The 18,105-nt window shown below is 39.3% G+C and overlaps 1 protein-coding gene and 1 gene segment (V, D, J or C); both read left to right on the top strand.

Moving 5' to 3' along the window:
* The first annotated feature begins 210 nt into the window (after window positions 1-210).
* On the top strand, window positions 211-4,642 carry LOC306709534 (Ig mu chain C region membrane-bound form-like). The segment is given in 5 exons: window positions 211-262; window positions 1,473-1,781; window positions 3,209-3,538; window positions 3,641-3,961; window positions 4,124-4,642.
* A 2,304-nt stretch (window positions 4,643-6,946) lies between these two features.
* Window positions 6,947-12,731, top strand: LOC306709533 (uncharacterized protein). Its single transcript, XM_079177717.1, has 12 exons — window positions 6,947-7,798; window positions 7,936-8,220; window positions 8,316-8,627; window positions 8,748-9,032; window positions 9,181-9,474; window positions 9,570-9,881; window positions 10,002-10,283; window positions 10,417-10,743; window positions 10,979-11,296; window positions 11,683-11,970; window positions 12,128-12,276; window positions 12,466-12,731. Exons 1-12 carry the CDS (start codon window positions 7,711-7,713, stop codon window positions 12,472-12,474), a joined length of 2,949 nt encoding a protein of 982 aa, XP_079033843.1. The 5' UTR covers window positions 6,947-7,710; the 3' UTR covers window positions 12,475-12,731.
* The last annotated feature ends 5,374 nt before the right edge of the window (window positions 12,732-18,105 follow it).

Below are 18,105 nucleotides of genomic sequence, written 5' to 3'. Positions count from 1 at the left end.
ATATTTCTGATTAGAGAATGAAATTCCTGATGACATTACTTCAATATTTATTATAATTGTCATGTATATGTTTAGTCCCATCTTCTGAATCCTTGTCTACAAAATTCAAGGTAAATATGTCGGAGGGTAGATTGTCATGGGATAACCAACCATGTGTAGATATCTGGGAACGGGTTTTTGTATGCAGCGGTTAATAATTTGTTGAACTGTGACGACCGTTTTGACTACTGGGGAAAAGGCACCATGGTCACCGTCAGCTCAGGTATGGAATCTTAATATTTCTGATGAGAGAATGAAATTCCTGATGACATTACTTAAATATTTATTATAATTGTCGTGTAGTCACAACTGATGGCCAGCGATAAGACGGCGAACAATATCTTGTTGCCTGACAATGAATTTGTGTACGGCTTAAAACTGTTCTATCAACAACTGCATGTTATAGTTCGATTTGAACTGTTGCCAAAACCAGACTTTTATGACATTAAGTAACGGGATATTAAGGTGATGAGTTTTTGTGAGAAGTGCGAGTTGACTCTCTTAACTGTGACAACTGGGCTTTCGACTACTGGGGGAAAGGCACTATGGTAACAGTGTCATCAGGTAAGATTTGTTCCATTTAAAAACAACATCAGGGTATGTTTGAGTGTCATCTTTAAGTTAACCTCTCAGCATGTCAAATCTCACTTCAAAAGTGAAGTGTTTTAATACGGTATATCCTCTGTAAAAAAGTCGGACAGCGATATTTCCAGTATAGGACAGAATGGTGGATATTTGCGGCTAATATATTTGGCTTTGTTTATCTTTCTAAATGGTGTTTTTAGTGTAGAAGTGGATTTTAGAAAATAGTGGGATTAATTAAATACAAAGGCAGACTTTTAGATTTAGCCTTTTCATACGGAGAGCCAAGTAGATTCAGCACTGTGCTACTACGGTGCTTTTGACTACTGGGGAAAGGGGACAACAGTAACGGTTTCATCAGGTAAGAATACTCTTTCATTTGATGCATAACTGCTGAATTTGACATAAAGTAATATGTTCATTTAACAATATGACTGTCATCAATATTGTCATCATAATGGATGGTAACTGGTAACTGTCTTCACACTTCCATTCCTTCAATTTAAAAGAATATACTAATGATTATTGTCAAAGTTGTGCATTTAAAGTAATTTACCCATTTATATATATAAATAAATACCACAAATAATATCATTGAGGGAGGTTAAACTTGGTTCAACAAAAACATCTAAATAAATGACATAGGGAAACAGGGGTCCGTGTATTGAGAGCGTTTAAAATTTCGACATTCAACATGTTAAATAGCAACAATACTGTGCCTTGTTACGCTACTGACTCAATCAACTCGATTGTCTTCTCTCTGTTATAACTAACACTTGGTGAAAATGTCTGTCATCTTGAATTTTATTTTTGAATTATAATTCCACGTTTGTTTTTTTCCCTTTTTTTAGCCACTTCAACCAAACCAACTGTGTTTCCTCTGATGCAATGTGGTTCTGGGATTGGAAACACAGTCACTCTTGGCTGCATGGCCACCGGCTTCACACCCTCCTCACTGACCTTTGCATGGAACAAAGTAAATGGCGATGCCTTGACTGACTTCATTCAGTACCCGCCAATACAAAAGGGAAACTTTTACACGGGGATCAGTCAAATCAAAGTGAGCGGACAGGACTGGGACGCAAAGAATACTTTCCGATGTGCCGTGACACATGCAGCGGGAAATGGAAACGCCACTTTCACAAAGCCCGACCCGCCAGGTAAGACTTACCCTACGTCATACTGTATAATATATATATATATATATATATATATATATATATATATATGCCATTTTGTAGATAATTTGAAATCTAGTAAGTTTACATTGTGGAGATATTAACATATTCTATTAATTAATAATTGCAAGGTTTTTTTTATTACATTGATAAATTACAAAAAACTGTTTGGTAATTACTGATAAATGATATACTTAATTGGGTGACTATTGCCAGTTATTTGAGGCAGAGTACTGATAAAGCAGTATATCCTCAGTCAAAGAAAGTTTTACATTTGACAGTGCAGAGAACAAAGTACTACAAAAGGTACTTCTAGTCACCTCTGCTTATGACAAGGATACGAATATAATCTCCAAATGCTGCTCATTGTTATACAGGAATATTTGATGACTTTATTGCAAATAGCAATTAACTAATTCTAGTTATAAAAACCTTTCGTTGTTATAATCATTTAACAATAATCATACTTAAATAATGCTATTCATGCAATGAATGCAGCACAAAGTGATTTTTGTAGCAAGACACAAGAGAGACAAAAAGGAAACTGAAATAAATGAGTAAAAACTAAAATAAAAAATATTATACTAACAATAATTATTGATCAAAGCGTTACAAGTTCAATAAGTCTACTAAGTCTAAGTCTCTAAGCTTATCTCTGCTATTTGGTTTTCTGCGTTTTCCTGAGAAATGTTATTAGAGCAAGAGTTGTGTTTACACGAGTGAAATAAATGTAAAAGAGGAATAATTGGTTTCAATATTTAAGAAAAAATATATATAAATACACTCCAATCTGTCATTTGAAAGGAACTTCAAAAGAGCATTAAAATAAAATGTTACAAAATTAAATATTTTTAATTTCATAATAGGCCCAACAGACAAACCAAACAGTGAGGTGGAACAAGAAGGCTGAAGCTCTGCTGCTGCTGATTTAATTCTTTGCTTGTTTATGTCCTCTGCACCCGTCTCAGAACCGATTACTGCGATGTGTTCTGCTTCTTTCCATCTATCTGCATAATCCTAGTTCTTCTTGGTGTCAGTCTGCCCCCACTTCCACTGTCTGTTGATTATTAACATTAAATCTGTGTTTGCTTGCCCGAGCAGTCAGTGTATATGCAGAAGCGAGCGTTAAAGCTCTGCTGTTCTATTATTTAATTTACTGAGAAAATCTTATTTAAATTTTTTCTGCACAATTTAGTAACAAGCTACAGTAAGTGGTAATCTGAGGAGCGTAATCACAATGTGCCTGTGTGCAGGTAGCACACAGTAGTACAGAAAAAGCATAGTTCATAGTAATTCTAGCTTACACAAGCATTTTACCACATTTTTTCGACATAGCTTCTGCATATATATATAAATGATTCCCTGCTTCTGCATACATATATATAGTTGTGTATATGTTTGTTTTTCAGTTACCAGGTTGCCAACTCTTAAAGTGTGGGCCTCCTCTGTTGAGGGAACCGAGGTTTCCTTCTCCTGCTTTGCCAAAGATTTTTCACCAAAAGAATATGAGTTCAAATGGCTGAGAGACGACGTGGAAATCCCTGACTCACAATATGAGGTCAAAACACCTGCTCCTGTGGGAACAAAGGAGAATGGAACTACACTGTACAGTACAGGAAGTTTTCTCACAATGCCAACCAGTGATTGGAATAGTAACCCTCAGTTAACATGCCAGTTTAAGGGGAAAGGTCCAACATACACAAATGCATCGTTGACTTACAAACCTCCAGGCCCAAGTGGTGAGTAAATTCCTACTTTTTCTTCAAAAAATTAAATGCAAATGCAATTTCATTTTCTGTTTTGCGGCTATTTCTATTCAATAATTCTTCCTTACTTGGCAGCTGAGGGAGGATGTCCTGATGCAGATGCGGAGGTAACGTTTGAAGGCCCCACAATGGAGGACATTTTTTTGAACGGCAAAGGAATTGTAACATGTAATGTCAACGTAAAGAAGCCATCCATCACTGAGATTTTCTGGGAGGACAAGGCTGGAGATAAAGTACTTGGAGCCTCTGTAGAGCCCGCTAAAGGAACAATAGGCAAAATAAGCGTTCCACTTGAAATTACGTATGACGAATGGAGCAAGAGGACGACATACACCTGCATTGTTGAACATGACAATTGGGTTCTACCACGCAAGGAAACCTATAAAAGGAGTAATGGTAAGAAAACAAACTAGCAACTGTGCACTAAAAGCCTGTGTTTAATTCCTCTTGTCATGCCATCATACATGTTATCCGAGTGTCATTTCTAAGTGTATTTTAACAGTACTGCAGGTACTTTTATCTCTGGCAGGAGCTCTAAATGTTCTCTCATACTTGCAGGAGGAGAGACTCGGCGACCTTCAGTGTTTATGCTACCTCCACTAGAACATACTAGCCAAGAAATGGTGACCCTGACTTGCTATGTGAAAGACTTCTTCCCTAAGGAGGTGTTTGTGTCTTGGCTTGTTGATGACGAGATAACAAACTACGAGTTCCATACCACAAACCCTATAGGAAAAGATAAATCCTATTCTGCTTATGGCCAGTTATCTGTCAGCCTTGAGCAGTGGAAAAACAGTGACAAGGTGTTTAGCTGTGTAGTTCACCACGAGTCTGTGGCAAACACAACTAAAGCTATTGTCAGGTCCATTGGGCATAGAACATTTGAAAGAACCAACCTGGTCAACCTCAACATGAACATCCCTGAAAAGTGCCCGCCCCAGTAGACGTCGTTTTGTGTCGCTGTGTCTTCTGCTGTTTGTTGTTTGACGTTTGTTGCTTGTGATATGACATTGTGATGTGTCTTTTTTAATGCTTATCAAAATCAAAATAATAAAAAAAAAGCTCTTTGCAACTCTATTGATGTATGTCGCATGCTGTTCATGTCTTTATTTAAGAAATATTTTGAGCTACATGTTTATTGTATGTGTAGTGACACAGTGTTATCCTAATGCAACACAAATTAGGAGTAGCCATCACCATGTTTGATACAAATATATCAAACTTACCACATCATATTGTATCAACTAGAATAACACCATAACTTTAGGCAACAATTTCACTAAATATGACCTATTTGTTCATTGTTATTTGTAGACGGTGCATTGTTTGTGTGACTTGTCTTTGTGTATGCGTTTCCTCCGCTGGGTCTTGCACCCCCTTTACAAGAAAGATGCTTGTTTAAGGTCTAACTCCAGCTCTGTGGTCTTTCCATCAAAAACATTAATATCTTAATTCACAAGCCAAGTCATGCCTGCCACAACATTAATGGGGACTTTCAAAAGCAATTCAGGATCATTGTAGGTCAACTTAAATCAACAGAATCAACATTTTATAAGGACATTCTAAACAATTAGGCTTTATGGTTAACTAATAACAATGTAATAAGTAACAAGACATATGCCAATATTATTCTTTTAATTTGTAATACTCTATTTCAAACTTGGATTGATTGACTAAACTGATTGATTTAGTGATTAGATCCACTCTGACCTGCTAGATTATAAAATAAATGACCCTACTACAGGAAGATTAATAGAATTTGGTTGTGGATAGAATTTGGTCATTGTCTCATGAGCTGCTGTTCAAAGCTGCATTTGTCCAAAGTGTTAACTCAATCATTACTGTACAGCACATACAGAGCTCCAATGGAACATTGCAATGGAGGAAGAAGATAACATGGGAAGCACAGCCATCACCTTCATCCTTCTCTTCCTCATCACTCTGCTGTTCACCATCGGAACCACTGCTTTCAAGGTAATGATGAGTTGTTTTGTGTTAGAGTTGCACAGATTTGCACAGATTTGGATTCAACCAGAAAAAAGACAACTGAGTAAATAGGTTTATGAAAACTCCTCTAACATGAAGAGTGACAAAAGGTTCATACAGGGTATAGCCGTGATGATATTACTCATCTACGTCAGTATATAACGTTTGACCACATATTGCTGCTGTAACTACTTTATTTAAAGTGGCAATCTCAAAGATTTTCATTTAAATAAGTCTGTCAAGTCACCGAAGGGGGAAACACAATGGTGATTGAGCCTATGGCCCACTGAGAAAAGTATTGGAATATTTATTTATGTCGATATTTTTCTTTATTACAAACTGGGTGTCGGTGGCGCCGTTCCTGGACAGAAATGCTACATCAACATTTTTCTCCATTGTATGTACACAGCAAATGGAGTACACAATTCTGAAAACTTGAAGCTCATGTAACAAAAGCATGGGACTGAAATCTTATGGATTGCCACGTTAACACTCTGACCAATAACAAAATGACTATCTTTTATGCGTTTTTATAATAAATTCTAAAAGTGTCTGCAACAAAAGCTCAGCTATCACTGAATGATACATGCACGTTCAGTGGGTGCACACAAACACAGCAGTGCTTGTGCAATTTATTGCTTTGCAATATTATAAACTTAAAATAAAAGTCACCTCTGTAAAGCATAAAGTGTTTCACAGACTATAGGAGAGATGGGCTGAATGCTTTGGTAACCTGTATACCGAGTCGACAGCATGTCGTTAGAATGTTGAGCCAAAAATAAATGATTTAAAATGTCAGCGCTATTTATAGTGAACTGAATAATATTTTACAATTGCTGTAGTTGTGGGTCATAGGTTAAATAGGCTAAATTAATTGACCAAATAAGAACAACAAATTGCAACAGAAGGCAGTTGTAACATTTTGTTTATTCCATATGTCGATACGTTTATTTTTACAATATTACTAATCCATATACCTTTTTCTGTCTTTTCAGGTTAAATGAAACAAGGTGAAACTTTAGTTTGAAAAAAAAAAAAAAAATCATAAATGTCTTCTTATAAACTTAATAGTATCATGTAAGTAATCACAATTGTCCATTTTCATTTTAATTACAAGAGCTATATGTCTTTTTTGAAAATAAATCTTTAAATGAATAATTGATGTTGCTCCTCCTGTATTTCCATTATTTTGAAATTGTACATACTGCCTGTAGTTTCACCTATAAACTATCATTTATAATACTCACAACAGCACTTCAGTTCTTTTTTTCCAGCATTTTTATCTTTGAAAGAAATACTTTATTATGCACTATGTTCTTATGTTCAGCACCTCCCTAGCACCTGGAATCATCAGCCCATGTTCAAATTAATTTGAACATTTGGAGATTTGCAGTTGGTAAGTTCTCGGGTCTAATATTAACAGAGTCGAGAACTGAAACCCTGCAATGTCACGAGAAGCCGTGTGAAATCTTTCTGAAAACATGTAAAGTGATGCGAGACATTTAAATGTGCGCTCTGTTTCTCTAACTGACACAGCCACACCTCACACCTGCTGTCCGTGATGCACCATTGCTCTTTGCATTGTTTCACTTCTGTATTTTGGTACTTTTTTGGGACCTGGGTGTTACTCAACGCTTCCGCTTGCTGCTAGCTCTGATCACTCTGCCCTGCCATGCGGCGACATCTGTGCAACAGCCCCCAGCCTCGTCTTCACCTGACTATCAGACACCAGACACTAACAGTACAACTCTGCCATCTAGCCTAAATACAAAGATATTATATTTAAAATTGAGAGAACAGAGGTTACTTGACCAAGATCTGAAGGTATGTATAACTGAAGGGATGAAATCCGCGCATATTTAAAAAATGTGTACATCTAACATTTACAATGAGGCAAGTAAAGACGTAACTATCTCCTCTTTATCACAGTAGAGCGGGTTGCCTCGCCAAACATCACACTACACCCAGTTTGGGAGGGTGAATTCGGGACCTCACCGATCAGACTCATCTGCACCATTGGAGGTTTCTTTCCAGACAAACTGAGTGTGGACTGGAAGCAGGATGACCAAACTCTAAATATTGTGCCACTCGAAAGGAAGCTGCAGAGTGTGGAGAAAGAGGAGAAAACCTTCAGTCTAAGCAGTGAGATCGAGCCAAATATGACTGAGTGGGCACAAGCCTCAAGTTTTACGTGCAACTCCAATCACAACAATCAGGAATTTACAAAAACAATAAGTATTTGTCAATGTAAGTATGTCTGTCTACTGTCTCACGGCACAATATGGAAATCGTCGACATATCATAAATGTTTTAAGACAAAAATGCATGCATTATTTGAATGGTTTGAATGAACAATTAGGACCAAACATGTTTTATTCCTGCAGATCATACAAGGAACCCTCCTTCCATCCATGTGGCGATTCCCAGCTTCAAGACAGTAATGACAGAATCCACCGTAAAAGCAACATGTTTTGTCCGCACTGTTCTTGATGCCAAGGTGACCTGGCTGATGGATGAGAGAGTCGCACCGGGTAGCACAGTGAGAAACACAACTCATTTAGTCAGTGAACTGACGGTTTCTTCAAGTGAATGGAAAAAACTCAAGTCGATAACATGCAAAGCTGACCATAAGTGCTTCCTATCCACCAAGAGCACTGTGAATATCGCAGGTAAGATGACTAAACACCATGAAAATCAGATGTCTTGTGACAGCAAAGTGCATAAAAGAATAAATTCTGCTTGCTTTTCTTTCTGTATCATCCAGGACCTGCAGTTACAGCTCCACTGGTTGCGATCAGGAGATCTCTCAAAGACTTGCTGAAAGGAGACAGTGCTGTGCTGGAGTGTGATGTCACAACACTCTCATCACGTGACCTGTACATCGACTTTCAAGCCAACAGTGTTGACATCTTTGACAAACAGTATGTTGAACTTGCTGAAGCCCCAGGCCGCCATTCAATCAGAAGAAGTTTAACTGTTCCTTCAAGCCATTTGAAGAAAAACACAAATTTCACCTGCAAAGTGACCCAAGGATTCTCCAGCAGCATTACGTCAAACTCCATCGGCAATTTCTTTGGTGAGAGGAGTAACTCTTCTTTCCTTTAGTGGCAGTTGATTTCATGTTTCACACTTATTAATTGATGTGTAATAGACACAATCATTGATTCACTAATGCACGGATTCATCTCTTATTTAGTGGACCCATCAATGGAACTTCTTCTGGCCCCCAGTGAAGAGTCAGGACCACAGAGACTCCTGTGCTTTGCCTGGGGCTTCAACCCCCAAATTAAATGGTCTCCTGAGTCCCAGCACAGACCTTCATCAACCAATGACATCAGCATGGGTGAAGATGGACGTGTGGCAGTAACCAGCCAACTTCATGTCCCTCTCACAGAGTGGAAAACAGGGACCGTCTTCACGTGTGAAGTATCTGACAAGTCTCTGAAAACAACTGTGACAAAGGACATCAGCCTCTGCTCAGGTAAAAAGAAAATTGGTAGAGAAGAAATTCATTCATCATCCATTAAGCATGAGACCTTTTTTTTCCTCATAACCATTACTTGATGGGGGGGGGTTGCATTTTCTGCCACTTCAATGTCACATTCTTTTTTCATGTTTTATTCCTGCAGATCATACAAGGAACCCTCCTTCCATCCATGTGGCGATTCCCAGCTTCAAGACAGTAATGACAGAATCCACCGTAAAAGCAACATGTTTTGTCCGCACTGTTCTTGATGCCAAGGTGACCTGGCTGATGGATGAGAGAGTCGCACCGGGTAGCACAGTGAGAGAGGACAGAAACACAACTCATTTAGTCAGTGAACTGACGGTTTCTTCAAGTGAATGGAAAAAACTCAAGTCGATAACATGCAAAGCTGACCATAAGTGCTTCCTATCCACCAAGAGCACTGTGAATATCGCAGGTAAGACAACTATACACCATGAAAATCAGATGTCTTGTGACAGCAAAGTGCATAAAAGAATAAATTCTGCTTGGTTTTCTTTCTGTTTCATCCAGGACCTGCAGTTACAGCTCCACTGGTTGAGATCAGGAGATCTCTCAAAGACTTGCTGAAAGGAGACAGTGCTGTGCTGGAGTGTGATGTCACAACACCCTCATCACGTGACCTGTACATCAACTTTCAAGCCAACAGTGTCGACATCTTTGACAAACAGTATGTTGAACTTGCTGAAGCCCCAGGCCGCCGTTCAATCAGAAGAAGTTTAACTGTTCCTTCAAGCCATTTGAAGAAAAACACAAATTTCACCTGCAAAGTGACCCAAGGATTCTCCAGCAGCATTACATCAAACTCCATCGGCAATTTCTTTGGTGAGAGGAGTAACTCTTCTTTCCTTTAGTGGCAGTTGATTTCATGTTTCACACTTATTAATTGATGTGTAATAGACACAATCATTGATTCACTAATGCACGGATTCATCTCTTATTTAGTGGACCCATCAATGGAACTTCTTCTGGCCCCCAGTGAAGAGTCAGGACCACAGAGACTCCTGTGCTTTGCCTGGGGCTTCAACCCCCAAATTAAATGGTCTCCTGAGTCCCAGCACAGACCTTCATCAACCAATGACATCAGCATGGGTGAAGATGGACGTGTGGCAGTAACCAGCCAACTTCATGTCCCTCTCACAGAGTGGAAAACAGGGACCGTCTTCACGTGTGAAGTATCTGACAAGTCTCTGAAAACTGTGACAAAGAACATCAGCCTCTGCTCAGGTAAAAAGAAAAATGGTAGAGAAGAAATTCATTCATCATCCATTAAGCATGAGACCTTTTTTTCTCCTCATAATCATTACTTGATGGGGGGGGTTGCATTTTCTGCCACTTCAATGTCACATTCTTTTTTCAGTAACTCCTGCATCATCCCAGATAGTTGGCGTACATGTTCAGGGACCGCCACTCGACGAGCTTCAGAACAAGGGACAAGTGACCATCACCTGTCTTCTGGTCGGCCCTTCTCTTAACGACTTCTCCGTCACCTGGAAAGTAGGTGGGAACAGCAAGTCCCTGAATGTCCACAAGGAGCCTCCAGTGAGTCACAGCAACGGGACAGAAACTTTGCGGAGCTCCCTCAAAGTGTCAGCGGAGGATTGGCATACATTTAAACAAGTGTCTTGTGAGGCCAAGCACCGATGTTCCAACCAGGGCTATGAGGACCACACAACCAAAAGCAGAGGTAGTGTTTTGCAGAAAGATTATGGATTTGTTTCCCTTGCCATTGATTATAGCCGTTTCTGAATTTGTAGAGAGTTCAACATAGTTTAAGAAGGCAAGATTGCATCAGAAACTTTACATCAAACAATATATATACTGTCCACGATGTTTGTGGAGGTTGTGAGTGACTAAATGATTTGATTGAAATGGTGAAAATATAAAGCTTCATTTACTTTTGTCTTTTTGTCTTTCTCAAGAGCTGTATCCACCAGCAGTGAAGATAATACAACCAACTGCCAATGACCTCACTACCGCAGACGGCCTCGCACTTATGTGCCTCGTCTCTGGATTTTCCCCGTCAAATATCATAGTGTACTGGGAGGAGAACGGCCAGAGACTCCCTTCAACTCACTTCACCAACAGTCCAACATGGAAATACACAGGGAGCAGCACATATTCAATGAGCAGCAGACTAAACGCATCACAAACGGAGGACAAGGAGTCTACGTATTCTTGCGTTGTCAGACACGAGTCGTCTGAAACGCCCTTTGAAAGCACTATAAAGGATGTGTTTGGTGAGCTGTCAATTAAGTCAATTACAGTTTACTGGTGTAGTTTATTACATCCTAGATAGGGATCAGTATAGAATCAGGGCCAATACAGATTTATGAGCTTGATTGCATCAGTGAAAGTAAAGACAATCAGAATCCTATCCGATAATGTGTTTTATCCACCTCAGCCTGCCCTCAATGTTAGCAGCTCAAGAGCAGCAGTGTAAGCACAAAGCTAAAGAAGAAAAGAAGTAGAACGCCTTTAAAACATTTGCTCTCACTTGATTAAATTGATTTAAATTCTTTATGAACGCATTTAAATAGAAATGTTCATTGTTTTTTTTTCTTGCTCCATGAGCTTCCCCGAAACACATTCATTGACAAAACCTTTTCATGACTGTCTTCCCCAGCCTCAGTGACCCACAGCGAGCCTTCAGCGACCTTGCTCCAGGGCTCTGGTGAACTTGTGTGCCTGGTCTTCGGCTTCAGCCCTGCATCCATTAACGTCACTTGGTTTCTGGAGGACACCGAGGAACTGTTGGACTACAACACTAGTGAACCCCACAGAGGCCCAAACGGAAAGTTCAGCATTCAAAGCCACCTGCGTCTGTCCCAAGTCATGTGGTTACCGGGGGCGAACATCACCTGCAGGGTGACGCACGCAAACATCACCCTGTCCGTGGATATATCTAAACTAGGTGCTAGTTTGATCCAAACCGTTCTTGCACTTTACAGATTGCACATACTATGTTAACCACCATGGATTATTTTATGAATATCTCTTCCCAGCTCCCCTTCCAGTGTAACAAAGTCTAGTTAACTAACAAATCCTACACGTTTTTAATTCATTCACAGACTCCTTGAAGGACTGTGATTTCTTAGATGACATCATGCATGCCGGACTGAACCAGGACACCGCTGTGGATAGCTGGCATATGGCTTTGACTTTCCTCATTTTCTTCCTCATCTCCATTATCTATGGTGTCTTGGCTACCTTGGTGAAGGTAAGATACAACAGTATGGTATATTAAACTAATCTTCCACTAACTCAATTGTAATCTCTGTTATGTTCCATATTATTATTATTATGGAATTCAAATATTTTTTGAATTTAGCTTACACACACACACACACACACACAAATCCAAAATGTCACCATATCCTGACACATTCCCTCTGTTTTCTCCTTTTAGACGAAATGAGGATGATCCCAGGACGGATCCCGTTTTATGATCCAAATGTGGACTTTTGAAGATTTTTTTATGGCATTTGGCTTTTCTAGTTTTAAAGTGTGATGGATTCATTTATGTAGAAACAAATATTGTTATATGTTAGCGAACTGGTTTGTACTTTAGGTCTGTTTGTTTCTTTTTAAGTTTCAGTTCTACATTTGGCGTGGCGTGTATGTAGTGCATTTGTGTAAGAGGAAAAATTATGACAGCAATAAAGAAATGAAATTAAAAAATGAAAGTTTAAATTGTGATTCTTATGTAATAAACATATATATACACACACATTACATCATTGGACTCATTATCGCATTAAATCAAAATTAAAATATGTGCATATGATTACAATTAAAAACAATGAAAACACCAACAGTATTTATCGTCAGGAAAAGGCTTAACGGTACAGTATACTATGTCACAATATCAACACCACTGTATTACTAAGACTGACCACTAGAGGGAGACAAAGCTCCACATACAGCAGCGGTGATTTGCCACCTAGTTGTGTCGTAATTTGAAGATACTGACAGGTCTTAACTGGACTTAGTAAACGGTATAATACAGAGGTGCATTCAGCTGAAAGCCCAAATAGAGACTGTTTATATATCTTCTCTTTTCCACACACACACACACACACACACACACACACACACACACACACACACACACACACACACACACACACAGACACACACACACACACAGACAGGGTCACTGTAAATGTGTGCACACTGTCTTTGGGTTAGAGCTGCATGTTTGTGTCTGCATTTGTGTACCTTGTGGGTTTAAAGGAATTCACATCCGGGAGGGACGACACTAAGCACTCCCAGGCTTACAATTGGCTATACCTCTGGAGTGATCTGGCACTGTGTGTGCCCTGATTGGCTGGGGACCCTTTGGCAGCTAGCCCAAATCTGTGACGCTGTTGCTGGGATGGAGTCACAGCATGCTGCTGCCAGTCTAAGTGCCAAGGCACCAGCAACAGAGGAGCAGGGCATCATGCCCAGCAGGCTGCCTGAGAGCGTCTCCCTGTCTGACACCCCCATACCCTCCCATCCTCTTATGCCAAGCCTCCCTCCCCCCTGGGTCCTTGCTTGACCCCTTTGATGTGTCCATATAAACCGGGGACAAGTAACAACCAAACATCTTCACACATATACGAGAACTATTCGCTCTCCACAACTACTGAAGTGCCACTGGGGGAGGTACACAACCACAAACTGCCCGGTGGCCAACAGAAGACGGCTGTGGTTGTACTGAGCAGCTCCCAGCGTGTTGAGCTGAATGTGAATACATGCTCAGCCAGCTTTACCTGGGATAGAACTATTTATCTTCGTCTTAAAGAAAATGTCCTCATATCTTATCCTATCCTTATCAAGAGAGAACCAGTCTGTTGAGCATCCAGACCTTTCTGGACTTACTTAAACCATATTAGTTTAAAGATTTAAAAATAACACTGGTCCCTTAAAGATAAGGGACCAGTGTTATTATTATCATGTCATGATCAGCATCATCTTAATGCCATCTTCAAAGCACACACACGCACGCCTAGTTGCAGACAGTGTTCCCAGTGGGCGTATATTGATCAGACTGAGGTTACTCTACCAACGTTTATCTCTATTTTTCATATAAATAGGCAATTTATTCAGGAGGAGGGGTATTAATTAAAACAAATGATCTGTAAAATATACACCATATCTTGAGGAATATAGATATGTTCTAAAATGCATATTTTAATGAAATTACCAAATTTGCAGCATCTTGATCTCAGTACTTTCTCACTGTTACAATTGCTTCAAAACAAAAAGACAGGATGAACGACAGTAAATCAAAGCACGTCAAGCCTTAAACACCATACCCACCACAGTATGCTACTATGTGAATTGTGACAATAATAATAACATAAGCTGCAATCAAATGAATGCTAACATTTCTAGAGACCCTGCTGCCAACCAAATATGCAAAGGCACAAAAAAAAAGACAGTGACATGGGCATTGCCTTTGCACCCGAGTCCAAAGACGTAACAAAGAAGACCTCTGGAGCAAAGTTTCATGACTGTAAAGAGTTGTATGACCAACATGATATGAAACTTCACAGACATGTTGTTTCAGCTCATCCATTCGGTGTGCAGGGCAATACAATATGTGTTGTGCCATTCCACCACATACAAAATGCAGGCAGGCAGTTTCAATCAGCAAACCACAACACAAACACAACATTGTCCTGGTAGTTTGAATTTGTACGGTGTCATCATTGTCTAGCAAGCAGAGAGTGGTTCGTATGAGGCCCTGTTTAGATATCAGGTGTAGGTGCTGCTCAATAAATATTGAGATCACAGTGGTAACAAAACAAAAGCAACATTTCAAATGATATTGCAAGTCATGTGCATCTTCGTTATGAAACACCTCCAGCAGGTGGCAATGTTCTACTAACCCCATTGACCTTTATTGTGATGTCACCAATAGGCCTTGTTCACATGTTGAAAGCACAGGTGTAAATAATCAAATGAATGATGGCCGATTAGCATTTGATTCTGCATGCTGGCTCATCTGGGCCACTGAAATAAAACAGAGTCGTCATGAATCTTATTAGTAACACCAATCATTTTACTCGCATCATGAATTAAGCCAGTAAAGAGTCAAGCAACTGCAAACAATATGTGCGTAATGTTGCAGCTCTCACCAAAAAGTGGCACGTAAGCAAACCATCACATGAACAGAGACAAACAAAACAACCGTAACGAGAAGTAAGAGTGACGACTGGGACAGAACTGCAGCGTCAATATGAAATAGAAACTCACCATTTCTGTCTTGGTGCGAGTAGAACACGGGGGACGGAAGAGGCGAACTCAGTCCACATCTTCGCCAAACGGCTACATCTCCAAAGATCCCCTCTAGCTATTCTAAAATCACTGTAAACCACCGCGTGGCCTCTTGTTTAACTCTACTTTAACCTCATCTATTCACCATGAATAATGATCACAACCGGTTAACTCCCGGGCAAGCCGTTACCTGTTGGACGTCATTCACCTGCGTGGACTGTGGAGAGGACAGAAAGGGGCGGGGCCGAGAATGATTTCCTGTTCCATTGGTGGAATGTAACTAATATAAGTACATTTACATACATATGAATTGGAGGTATGTATACTATACTTGATTATTTTCTCTTCATGCCAATCTCTACCTCTACTCCACTATATTTCACAGGGAAATGTACTTTTTCCTCACTATTTATCTGACAGCTTCATTACTTTTCAAAGTCAGATTCTTAAATGCAAAATAAGTTTTAAATAAGCACTTAAAGAATATACAATATTGTGTTTTGTTATAAATTAAACTACCCAACAGTATATACAAGTACAGCTAAAGTGAAGGTCAATTAATCGATAGGTTGATTGAGAAACTTGATTGGAAACTATTTCTCTACCGTGTACTCTTTTCTATTTCTACTGGTTAAAGTGGCACTTAAATGTCTGAATCTTCATTTAAGTCACAGGGACATGGTCACGTCAGGGTCAAATGGTGCATCGAGTTTGTTAGCAGTGACTGAGGAAATTGGGGAATGTATTCTCTGCTGCATTCAAAATATTTTAAAAGAGAAAATATTTACAAATTGTAATGTAAAATGTAGTCTTGCTGGGACATGCTGCGTGATGGTAGTGAGCAATTATAACTATGTTTTGACCACAGAAAAGCCCTCAGATTCAGCTCAGAAAATAGCATGCAAACTTAATTAATTTAGACGTGAATATACTGCAGCAACATATTTGCAAATGTTTGTTACAAGAGTATTTCTAGTATTTCTGGGTGGGTGTATCAAGCAAAAGTGAAATTGGACTTGAGAGTAAAAGGCGAAGCGAGTTGTGGTATCAGTTTGTATTTTACAGACATCAGCTTTTCTTGAAAACATAATACAGAGAATCACAACCAGGAGATGGCACTGGTTTGTATGTTTTACAGTTTTGCTTTGTGCAATTCCCCTGTTCCAAATACAGCTTAATGACCAGTACAGCATCATTTACAACATTTTTTAACGTTCTTATTATTCATGAGCTGATAAAAACATCATTGTCTATGGAAGATAATATGCTACGCTGGTTTGTCCATTCCATCCTTAATAATGGAAAAGGAAATAGCACTGTATTCAAAATGCATATTATGTAATACCGGACAAACTTTGTCTTAACATGAACACTTATGACCAAGCTGAACATACCACACTCAACAACTTGTGTGTTCTGTGATCTTTTTAATAAATGTGTATTTAATGCAGTATAAGGAAAGGTTATGATTACAGCCGAATAGGCATATTTTGACATCAAATAAATGATGCCTGAGTTCCATTTAGCGGCTTCAGTTTGAGGGTCCTATTGTCCATGCAGGCTCAGTGTCATGGCATGACTTACTGGGGCGCTTCAAAAGAACAGAGCCATTGCTATTATTGTTAGTAACATCTGTTCATTTCCTACTATGATAAGTCAAAAAGTCTGCTGTGAAGAAATAAACAGTGAATAGCAGTTAGACCTTCACGATCGGATCCCTGTTCACACTTGATTATTCAGGTGGTTTCCATTTAACTTGTGACCTGTAAAAAACAACTGGCTCCGTCAGTGACAACTTCGATGTGACACTAAAAAGGTAAAGGATGTTTATCTTTCATCATGCTTTTATCAGCGTAAATCCTAGTACTGGGATTTTATAATAGCCGAAAGGGAAGAATTTGCACAACATTTAATGCTGTATACAGACACCGCTGCAAGACATTTAAAAGGCCATGCTACAGTTAAAAGCTACTGATCACACAACATGATTGGGGACAATCACTAATTTGATAAATTACACAAACAGGGCTTCCTTCTGTACCAGACACAAATGAGATGTAGTCAATATATACAAAAATCAGAACATTTTGTGACTTCAATGGATGACGCCATGAGTTTGACGCTTCAATTACTCCGTTGTTGGTCATACACTTTAAATTAGCATCATTTGAAAGGAGGACAAACCACTGTGGATCAATAAAGTATATTTTCTCCAGATTAAGAGTTTTGTGAGTTGAATCACCAGTATTCTGACCTCTTATCAGCCTTTGCTTGAATGAATACACAGTACAACAGACAAGCATAGAGACATACGGACAGGACAAAACAATCAAGTGACTTTATGTTTACTCCAACTCCAATCTGAGATGTTGGGTTCTCTGACATAAGCGCAGAAAGGTAAATGCATTTGCACATGACACTGTTTAGTGTAACCAAGGTTTGATTTCTGGTTCATTCTGTTCAAAGAAAGTCACAGGTAACTTCCAGACATTGCTGCCATGCTATGTTGGAGACATTTATTCATGAATCCATAATGGGACATTTCTATGTGTACTGTTGACACATGAAACATTATGGTTGTGCCAGCAGGATAAGGCATAGAAAGCTACTTATTCTCGAATAGTGTGGTGGAGCAGAGGTTAGATATACTTATAGATATAACCACAGGGTATATCAGTTGAACACAGGTACGTGCAGGTATAATTGCCAGGTGTCATAGCACCCTGTGGTTTGCATATAAGGTTTCTCATTTACAGGCAACAAGGGCGCGGCTGTAATCCTA

This window comes from Pholis gunnellus (genome assembly GCF_910591455.1).
Source record: "Pholis gunnellus genome assembly, chromosome: 17".
NCBI classification, from domain to species: domain Eukaryota; kingdom Metazoa; phylum Chordata; class Actinopteri; order Perciformes; family Pholidae; genus Pholis; species Pholis gunnellus.
This window is presented reverse-complemented; position numbering and strand designations above follow the sequence as displayed.